Genomic DNA, 10,667 nt, shown 5'->3' with positions numbered 1-10,667 from the left:
CACCACCTTAGGTGTATGTGGCTGGCGCCTTAGCCACTTGAGCCACAGGCGCCGAGCCCACTTAAGTTTTTAAAATTTTGGAATTTAAATAAGCTCAGTTCATAGCTGTCTTCCTTCAGAAGACAGATCCAATTTTACGATGTTGGGCAAACATCAGGATTTTCTATTCACCTAACTTAAAGACTAGATTCTTCTAGACTTTGATAGGTCCTCTCAGTCATTTAGTAAAAGGACTTTTGAGAAAAATACAGATGGCCTTGTTTTATTTTTTCTGGCTTTAATAAATACTCTGATACATCCATATGGCCAACTAAATCAAAGGTTTAATTTTTTTTTTTTTTTTTGAGACAGAGTCTCACTTTGTTGCTCTCAGTAGAGTACCATGGCATCAAAACTCACAGCAACCTCCAACTCTTGGGGTCAAGGGGTCCTCTGGCCTCACTTTTTCTATTTTTAGTAGAAATGGGGTCTTGCTCTTGATTGGGCTGGTCTTGAACTGTTGAGCTCAGGCAATCCCCCGTCCTCAGCCCCCAGAGTGCTAGGATCATAGGAGTGAGCCACTGCACCAAGCCCAAAGATTTAATTTTTAAAAAGAGCTATCTCTGGGTAGTAGGATTATGAGCAATTATTTTCCTTTCTATATTTCTCAAATTTTCTACAATATAGAAAAATGTCCCTTTTTTTTGATAGTCAGTGGTTTTTATTTATTTTTATTTATTTTTTAAACTTGTAACTTTTAAACTTTATTTTTTATTATTCGTTATAATTAAACAAAGGTCAAGTTATTCTAATCTTCCTTAACATTGTCTATTTTTATTTTTTTATTATTTTTTAAATTAAATCATAGCAGTGTACATTAATACTATCATGGGGTACAGTGTACTGTTTTTGTATACAATTTGAAATACTTTCATCCAACTGGTTAACATAGCCTTCATGTCTTTTTCTCAGTTATTGTGTTAAGACATTTATAATCTATAATTAGAGAGATTCACATGTACCCTTATAGGATGAACCATGGGCATGGCCCCACCAATCACCCTTCCTCCACCCACCCTCTCCCCCAAATGTCCTTTTTATTACTTAAGTCATTTTGTAAAATTTAGAGAAAAAAGAGACAGAGATGGAAAAGACAAGATTAAGCTGGGAATAATGTTTGGCACTAAAATGTATTTCAGTAAGGCTCTATAGATTTGCTAAAACTATCAAGGAAATTTGTTCCTACATTTTGTATCAGCCTTCTAAAAAAATCTATGATCACTTAGGAGATCAACAGCATCGCTGAGATAAAAATAACTTAAGGGCCCAGAAGAAGAATTCTTATTAGTAAACCATCAGAGAAATTCTTCCCACAGGTATTTGTTAAAGAATGTTTTTTCTTTTAATAAGCCATTGGCATACTGCCAGAACACAAACACTGAAATGTAAATGCTGGACCAATTCAGCAAGGCTACTCTTTTTGAATTACAGAAACAAAACAAAACAAAACAAAACCTTTAAAGTTAATTTCTTCTGTAAAGTAGTCACACAGCACACACTGTGAAAATGGTATTAGAGGTAATTGATAATGACACATTTTTCCTTAAAGTAAAATATCAACATGAAATATCTGAAAAAGTTATTTTCTTCAGATGACTTTTTTAACCAAATGCAAAGAATATGTTAATTTACTAGCAGATGAAAAAAAACAATGTTCTTTACTAGAATTAACTGAAAACTTACACTACTCGCTTAGTTTAAATAAAAGATTCAAAAGCAGAAGACAGAAGTGTCACTGTTCTAGGATCCATTCTACATTTTACAAGAAATAACGAGTCTGGCTTGGCGCCCGTAACACAGTGGTTATGGCGCTGGCTACATGCACGAAGGCTGGGGGGTTCGAACCCGGCCTGGGCCAGCTTAACAACGACAACAACTGCAACAACAACAAAAATAGCTGGGCATTGTGGCGGGTGCCTGTAGTCCCAGCTACTTGGGAGGCTGAGGCAAGAGAATCCTGTAAGCCCAAGAGTTTGAGGTTGCTGTGAGCTGTGACGCTGATGCCACAACACTCTACGTACTCTACTGAGGGTGACATAGTGAGACGCTGTCTCAAAGAAAAAAAGAAAGAAAGAAATACCAAGTCAGTACTTACATTTTCCAAGATTTAAAAAATAAATATATATGATCTAGATCTTAAGATCTTACCCTGTGATTCCATTTTCTTGGTAACTGTTTCCGGCTGTTCATCTAAGAAGAAATCTGGTATCAAAGGATGGCCTGAAAAATTGACCCCAAAATAATCAGGTTAATGTAATAACTATAAAATATTAAGATTTTAATAGCTGTTGAATAAACATTTATCTCTTTTTATTTGAAGATAATTCTGATGCAATGGGAAAGGCCCTCATGAGAACTGTCAAAATACTTGATCTTCATTAAATTAATTTTCCTATAACTCAAGTTATCTTCCCCTTCTATGACAAATCTCATCTTTAAGATTGAATCAAAAAATCACCTGTTCTGTAAAGCCTGTACCTACTTCCCCAGGAGGCTTTGCCTTCCTCATCCTTACAACCCTTACAAGCCTTTCTATATCCCTCTGAAGTACTCAAAACTCATTTTCTTACCTGGCCCCCAAAGCCAGGGGTCCCTGGCTTAAGAAAGGCTTGTTTTCCCATACTAATGCATGTGAGTTCTTTTATCTCTTCTTCTTTCTCTCACTTTATCATCACGAAAACTAAGCTATCCATTCTACTTATTTCCAACTAACAGTTGTGATAAGAAAAGAAGTTAGGTTTTTTTTTTAAAGAGACAGAGTCTCACTTTATTGCCCTTGGTAGAGTACTGTAGCGTCACAGCTCACAGCAACTTCCAGCTCTTGGGCTTAGGGGATTCTCTTGTCTCAGCCTCCTGAGTAGTTGGAACTACAGGCACCCACTACAATGCCCAGCTATTTTTTGTTGCAGTTTGGCTGGGGCTGGGTTTGAACCCACCACCCTTGGTATATAGGTAAGGTGTCGCACTTTTGGCCAGACAGTCCTGATTTTTAACAATTTGTCCTGTGGCATTTTTAAAAAGTCCCGATTTTTGGAAAGAATGTACGGCAAGCTAGGGAACGGCAGGGTAACGGGAAGGGAATATACGTTTTTGGCTGCTGAAAAGGTTAATGTAACTCCATTTGGGAATGAAGAGGTTAACGTAACTTCATTTGGAAATGAAAAGGCTAATGTAAACTCCCTACTCCCCTCCTGGGCAAGGTCGCCCAGGTGGACCAGCGCCCTACTCCTTTGAGCCACAGGAGCTGCCCTATACATAATTTTTTTTAATGTACTATATTTGTAAATTGTACTTATGTTGAAATTAAAAATACATATATTAAAATACTATTTTTGTGTTCTATGAAAATTTTGTTGCTCCACATAGACCAAATTTTTAATTAAGAACAACACCCCCTAATGGTGTCTCGCTTTACCAATGTTAAAATCTGGTCACCTTATATATGGGGCTGTTGCCCTACCCACTGAGCCACAGGCGCCACCTGAAGTTAGCTGTTTTAACATAACACTGATACTTCCAAAACATGTTCATGCTAGGAAATCTGAAGGCCACAAAGCTCTCAAAACTAAAGTTAAATGTTTTTTTTTTTTTTTAGACAGAGCCTCAAGCTGTCCCCCTGGGTAGAGTGCTGTGACATCACAGCTCACAGCAACCTCCAACTCCTGGGCTCAAGCAGGTCTCCTGCCTCAGCCTCCCAAGTAGCTGGGACCACAGGCACCCGCCGCAATGCCCAGTTATTTTTTGGTTGCAGCCATCATGGTTGTTTGGCGGGCCCAGGCTGGATTCGAACCCACCACCTTAGGTGTATATGGCTGGCACCTTAGCCACTTGAGCCACAGGCGCCGAGCCAATAAAGTTAAATGTTAACAATCTCAATCTCTATTTAATTTCTGTCCTTTTCTTTTCCTTTTTTTCTTTTCTTTCTTTTTGAGATGGGGTCACTATTTTGCCCAAGCTGATTTCTAGGTCCTTAAAGGCTTAAGGGTTTCTGTCTCTGGAGCAGTGGTTCTCAACCTTCCTAATGCTGCGGCCCTTTAATGTAGTTCCTGTGGGTTGCGACCCACAGGTAGAGAACTGCTGCTCTAGAGCCTTCAGCTTTCTTTTTCTCTTAACTTCTGGAGTGTAGAGATGATTTGATCTTTGTTATATCCTAATATCATAGTACTTGATCATATTAAGCTCTCAGTCCTTTTAGGATTTTAAATTTAAATCAACTTTAAGCTTTTGTGCTTAAATGACACAATGACACTGTCTTTAAAATCTAAAGTAGGCTAAGCATGGTAGCTCATGCTTATAATCCTAGTACTTTGGGAGGTTGAGGTTAGAGGGTTGCTTGAGGCCAGGAGTTTGAGACCAGCCTGGGTAACATAGTAAGACTCTGTTTCTAAAAAGAAATGAGCTGGTGGGGCGTGGTTGGGCACATCTATAGTCCCAGCTCCTCTGGAGGCTGAGGCAGGAGGATCACTTGAACCTAGGAATTCGAGGTTACAGTGAGCTATGATCATGCTACTGCACTTTTGCCTGGGCAATAGAATGAGACTCCATTTCTAAAAGCAAAACAAAAACAAAAAACCTAAAGTCATAATTACACTGCAGCAGCTCCCAGAAAACCTGAATCTGGTTCAGGTTCTGTCACTATTAGCCAGCAGCTCTTAGGCAAGGACTTAATCTCTTTAAGCCTGTTTTTCCACTTATAAACATTAACTACTCTATGCTGTCAGTGTTCTATATGGCAGGCACTGTGCCAAACACATCATACACATTATTGCCTTAGTTCATACTGAAATCCTATGTTAGAGGTATCATTCTCTTAATTTTACCAATAAGGACATTTAGGCTCAGGGTAGGCGACATGTTCAAGGTTATAGGGCTAAGTGAGCATTGGAGTTAAAATCTGAACTTGGGTTGTCTTCTCCCAAATTCCATGTCCTTTTTTTTTTTGAGACAGAGTTTTACTATGTTGCCCTCAGTAGACTGCTGTGGTGTCACAGCTCACAGCAACTTCAAACTCTTTGGCTTAAGTGATTCTCTTGCCTTAGCCTTACAAGTAGCTGGGACTACTTATCCACCACAATGACTGGCTATTTTTTTGCTGCAGTTGTCATTGCTGTGTAGCAGGCCTGGGCCAGGTTTGAACCCACCAGCCTTGGTGTATGTGGCTGGAGCCGTAACCACCATGCCAAAATTCCATGTTCTTAACTCTGAAAGAATATTACTTCCCTCACAGGACTGCTATGAAAGTTAAACAGAAAGTGCTTTGTAAAAGTATAATCAGCTATTTAATTCGGTTTGAACTGAACGCAAAGGCAGGAATGCTACAAATATAAACATGATTTCTGGGGTGGCACCTGTGGCTCATAGGAGTAGGCACCAGCCCCATATATCAGAGGTGGTGGGTTCAAACCTAGCCCTGGCCAAAAAAAAAAAAAAAAAAGCTCAGTTTAATGAATAAGTAAATACAACTCCCATTATGGCTATAATATCCTCTATTATTTAGGACATATACTATTTTATATATTAAGAAAAATTCCATCATCATCCCTAATTTCAGAAAGGAAGAATTTGCCTTCTGGAAACTTCTCAAATAACCCCACTGTACATAAAACAGAACCTGTTCATTCCTCTTCATCATTTGAGATAAACTTTTGAAAAGAGTTCACAATGTTAAAAAAAAATTATGAAAACCCTACTAATTGTATAATCTGTTACCACATCCTTGAATACAATTTTTACTCTGTGATTTTTGGGCCAACTTTAAAAACTAATTTTCATTCCTTATTTCAAGATTTAAAAGTAGCTGATATGATCTTCTGTCTTTATTATATGTATTATCACTCCAAAAGCCCCAAATTCACTTCTATTTTTCATTTCTCTCTCTTTTTTGGGCACATTGATATGGAATTTTCCCTTCCTTGGGAAGCCACCTTTTAAAAGAACACAGTCATTTTATTATCACATAAACATACACACAAAACAAATGTAGTCATTGCACAAAATATGGAACAACATGTCACATTACCTGGTTTAACTGCATAGATGTCAAAATTTTTTATTCCTTCTTCTTTTAAGATATTTTCATCAATAATAAAGTTGCCAGTAAAACTTTTTGGCTTTTTGAAAATGGAATATGCAGCGTCTGCGATGATATCAACTTTTCTACACTGGCTTTCAATACCAGATCCACCCAGCATATCCATGGCAGCAGTGTGGATGGCTGCAGAGAAAACACACACAATTCCAAATCCAACAATGAAACTACGGAAGTAACAAGCAAGCATGACTCTTCACAGTTATCAAGGTCAATCTCTTTATTTCTCAGATGAGAAAAACAAGGTCCAGAGGGCTTAAAGGATTTGTCAAGTATCCCACAGAACTGGGTAGAAAACACTTGTGTCTCACACGACACTGCCCTATAGCAAAGAACTCCTTCACGAGACTCAAAGCAAAATTCAATGAGACTTCTCATTTAGAAAGTTCGAGAATTTGCATGCCATTTGTTTAAGAGTCAAAAAAGCCAGCAAGGTGTAACAGAAAGTGCACTGTGCTCCATGTCAGGTGAGTGGGATTTTTAGGCCAATCGTGCCATGACATGTAGAAAGCCCCTTTAACCTCTTTGGGCTTCAGTTTCTTCTCTCTAAAACAGGGGTTCTCAAACTTTTTAAACAGGGCGCCAGTTCACTGTCCCTCAGACCATTGGAGGGCTGGACTGTGGGCCCTGGGACAAGTCGGCTGCTAAGCAGGACAGGCAGCGGTGGCAAAAACACCCAGCGGGCTGGATAAATGTCCTAGACGGACTGCATGTGGCCCGCAGGCTGTAGTTGAGGATGCCTGCTCTAAAACATGGAGCTTGCTTTCCTAAGTTCATTGTCTCTCTTCCCATGGAACTAGAAAAAAGAGACTTTGTTTTTCTTCTTTATCACTGTACCCCTAGTGCCCAAAAGGACAAAGGTACTATAAGTATTCAATAGACCTGGTTGGGTTTTGAGGGGTTCTTTTAAAATTCAGACAATATTATACTGAAGACAGTATTAGAAAATAAAGAGGAAAAAAGGTAAGAGTTTTTAAATTAAGTATATTTCTATACCCAGGGATAATTACTGTTAATATATGCATATAACTGTCAGTTTTAGGTATAGATAACTTTTTATTATTTTGGAGACAGGGTTGTGATCTATTGCCCAGGCTAAGATGCAGTGGTGTTATCATAGCTCGCCGTATCTCAAACTCTTCCTGCCTCAGCCTCCTGAGTACCTGGGACTATAGGTGCTTGCCACCATGGCTGGCTAATTTTTCTACTTTTTTCTCCTTGGTAGAGACAGGGTCTTGCTATGTTGCCCAGGCTAGTCTAGAACTGCTGACCTCAAGTAATCCTCCCGTCTCAACCTCCCAAAGTGCTAGGATTATAGGCATGAGCCAATGTTCCTGGCTCATTGGCTTTTTTTTTTTTTCTCAGATAAGGTCTCACTCTGTCACACAGGCAGAGTACAGTAGCACAATCATAGTTCACTGCCGCCTCAAACTCCTGGGCTCAAACAAAACAATTATCCTGCTTCAGCCTCCCAAGTAACTAGGATTACAGGCATGTGCCACCACACCCAGTTTGTTTCAAAAATTTCTTTTCTAGAGATGGGGTCTTGCTATCTTACCCAGACTGGGCTGCAACTCCCGGCCTCAAACAATCCTCCTGCCCTGGGCTCCTAAAGTAATGGGATTATAGTAAGGTGACCAGACATCCTGGTTTGGTGGGACAGTCCTGATTTTTGGAAAGAATGCACGACAACCTAGGGAACTGCGGGAGAATGGGAAGGGAATATACAGTTTTCAGCTGCCATGTGGCTATTTCACCAGGATATGAGTTTTATATTTTTGTTAATTTTATAATGTTAAACTTTAATAATAACAAATAATTGTTGAGAACTGATTATCGAGAACTGCTTATCAAAGTTCGTATTGTTGATCAGTTGTTAGAATTCGACGAGAAATATGCCAAAGAATAAAATAATACTATACATAATTTTTTTCATTATATTTGTAAATTGTACTTATGTTGAAATTTTAAAAAATATATTACAATACCATTTTTGTGTTCTATGAAAATTTTTGTTGCTCCATATAGACCAAATTTTTAATTAAGAACCCCCCTACCCCCCAGTCAATGGTGTCCTGCTTTACCAATGTTAAAATCTGGTCACCTTAGATTACAGGCATGAGCCACCACTGTGCCCGATCCTATTTTATGTTTCTTATATGAAGTACCTCAAAACTCTTTAATAGAATATTAGTAATTACATGTTGCCAAACTGTCAACAGTAATATTTCAATTTGTTTACATATTACACGTACTTTTGTTTACATACAAAGCAATGAAAGGCAATTTGTTTAAATGCATATTAGGTTTCAGAGTTTCTAGTACTTTACATAAAACATCTTTCCATACCATCATTAAAATTTTTTTTTTTTTTTGAGACAGAGTTTCACTATGTTGCCCTGAGTAGAGTGCTGTGGTGCCACAGCTCATAGCAACCTCAAGCTCTTGGGCCTAAGCAATTCTTCTGCCTCAGCCTCCCAAGCAGCTGGGACTATAGGCGCCTGCCACAATGCCTGGCTATTTTTTGGTTGGAGTTGTCATTTTTGTTTGGCAGGTCCAGGCTAGATTCAAACTCGCCAGCTCTGGTGTATGTGGCTGGCGCCCTAGCTGCTGAGCTATAGGTGCCAAGCCTAAAACGTCATTTTAAATTACCACATACTAGAATGACTTACATACATGGATCTATAAGATGAAGTTGTAGGTTCTAAGCAACACTGGGCCTTTTAAGGTGCCATTCTAGATACTGGGAACACATGAGTGGATAAAACAGAGACCAAGCGCCTATCTTCATGGAACTTACATCCCTATTTAAAAACATGCTCAAAGGCCAGAGCCTATAGCTCAACAGGGTAGGGCACCGGCCCCATATGCTGGAGGTGGCGGGTTCAAACCCAGCCCCAGCCAAAAATTGCAAAATAAATAAATAAATAAATAAACAAACAAACAATAAAAAATAAAAACATGCTCAATAGGCTGGGCATGGTGTCTCGTGCCTGTAATCCTAGCACTCTGGGAAGCTGAGGAGGGTGGACTGCCTCAGCTTAGGAAGTCTGAGACCAGCCTGAGCAAGAGTGAGACTTCATCTCTACTAAAAATAGAAAAAATTACCAGGGTGTTGTGGTGGGTGCCTGTAGTCCCAGCTACTTGGGAGGCTGAGGCAAGAGGATCACTCAAACCTAGGAGTTTGAGGTTGCTGTGAGCTATGATGCCATGGTATTCTACCCAGGGTGACAGAGTGAGACTCTGTATAAAAAAAAAAAAAGATAAAAAAAAATTATCAATAAACTAAGGGAATTTCCTAACAGCACTGAGTTAGAAGACCCTTTTTGATCTCATTATTACATTTTCTTTGCTAAGAGTAATTTTTTTAACTTGACCAATAGTTCAAGAGCTCTGGCCTCACCCTTAAAGTAATCCCTTATTAAATAAATATAGCAGCTAAGATTCATTAGTTGTACCCTGTGGTACGCATGCTATTACATAACTTATACACATTATCTGAATTAATTCTTTGAATCCATGAGGTAGGTACTCTTGTACCATCTTGCAGATGGGAATACTCAAGCACAGAAAGGTGAAGTAACTTTTCCAAGGTCACAGAAGCTAAAATTCAAATACCTGGCAGCTTGACTTTAGAGCCGGGCTATTATCTATCATACAACTCATGGGTCACATCTTGTGAACCAAAGTTCTTGGAGTTCATTTATCTTTGCTCTCTCATAAACTACAGAGTTTTTCTATAAATATTTCAATATTGTCTATTTTGAGACATTTGCACACTTTGGTCTCAATGTAGAAAATATGAATGGCATGAGAATTCTTAAAAACTCCTACAAGTCTAATAAAAATATATCATGTACACGCATGTATATGCCATGTGTTCTCCTATCATTACTTTGTTTATTCTTTTTGAAACAGAGTCTCACTTGGTCACCCTTAGTAGAGTGCCATGGCATCTTAGCTCACAGCAACCTCAAACACCTGGGTTCAAGTGATCCTCTTGCCTCAGCCTCCCAAGTAGGTAGCTGGGATTACAGGTGCCCACCACAATGCGTGGCTATTTTTTAGAGACAGGGGTCTTGCTCTGGCTCAGGTTGGTCTCAAACCTGTGAGTTCAGGCAATCCGCCCACCTTGGCCTCCCAAGTGCTGGGATTACAGGCATGAGCCATCATGCCCAGCCCCTATCATTACTTTAATCATCTTTCTAGGGAAGATACAAAGAAGACACAACTAGATACCCAAAATCAAGAAGTAGGCCACACAGTTCTTCTCAACCAAGATGTTGCAATGCCAAGAAGCTAGCTAACCCAACAGGTTATAAAAACTAGTAACAATAAAAACAGGTTAACAGTAGGATCAAGTTCACTGGTCTCTGGGAAAGAAAATAAGCAAGATGGCTCGGCGCCTATAGCTCAACCGGCTAAGGCGCCAGCCACGTACACCTAAGGTGGTGGGTTCGATTCCCCAGCCCGGACCCGCCAAACAACAATGATCGCTGCAACCAAAAAAATAGCCGGGCGTTGTGGCGGGCGCCTGTGG

General features: G+C 39.4%; 1 protein-coding gene across 1 annotated transcript in view; it reads right to left on the bottom strand.

Annotated features, from left to right (window-relative positions):
* HSDL2 (hydroxysteroid dehydrogenase like 2) overlaps positions 1-10,667 on the bottom strand; it is a 51,228-nt gene that overhangs the window by 25,705 nt on the left and 14,856 nt on the right. The window contains exons 3-4 of the mRNA XM_012802295.1: positions 6,059-6,253; positions 2,188-2,259 (exon numbers count right to left, since the gene is read on the bottom strand). Of these exons, the coding sequence (XP_012657749.1) occupies positions 2,188-2,259; positions 6,059-6,253 (267 nt within the window). The remainder of the gene's footprint in view (positions 1-2,187; positions 2,260-6,058; positions 6,254-10,667) is intronic.

Source organism: Otolemur garnettii, unplaced genomic scaffold (genome assembly GCF_000181295.1).
Source record: "Otolemur garnettii isolate 467f Iridium unplaced genomic scaffold, OtoGar3 scaffold00014, whole genome shotgun sequence".
Taxonomy (NCBI): domain Eukaryota; kingdom Metazoa; phylum Chordata; class Mammalia; order Primates; family Galagidae; genus Otolemur; species Otolemur garnettii.
This window is presented reverse-complemented; position numbering and strand designations above follow the sequence as displayed.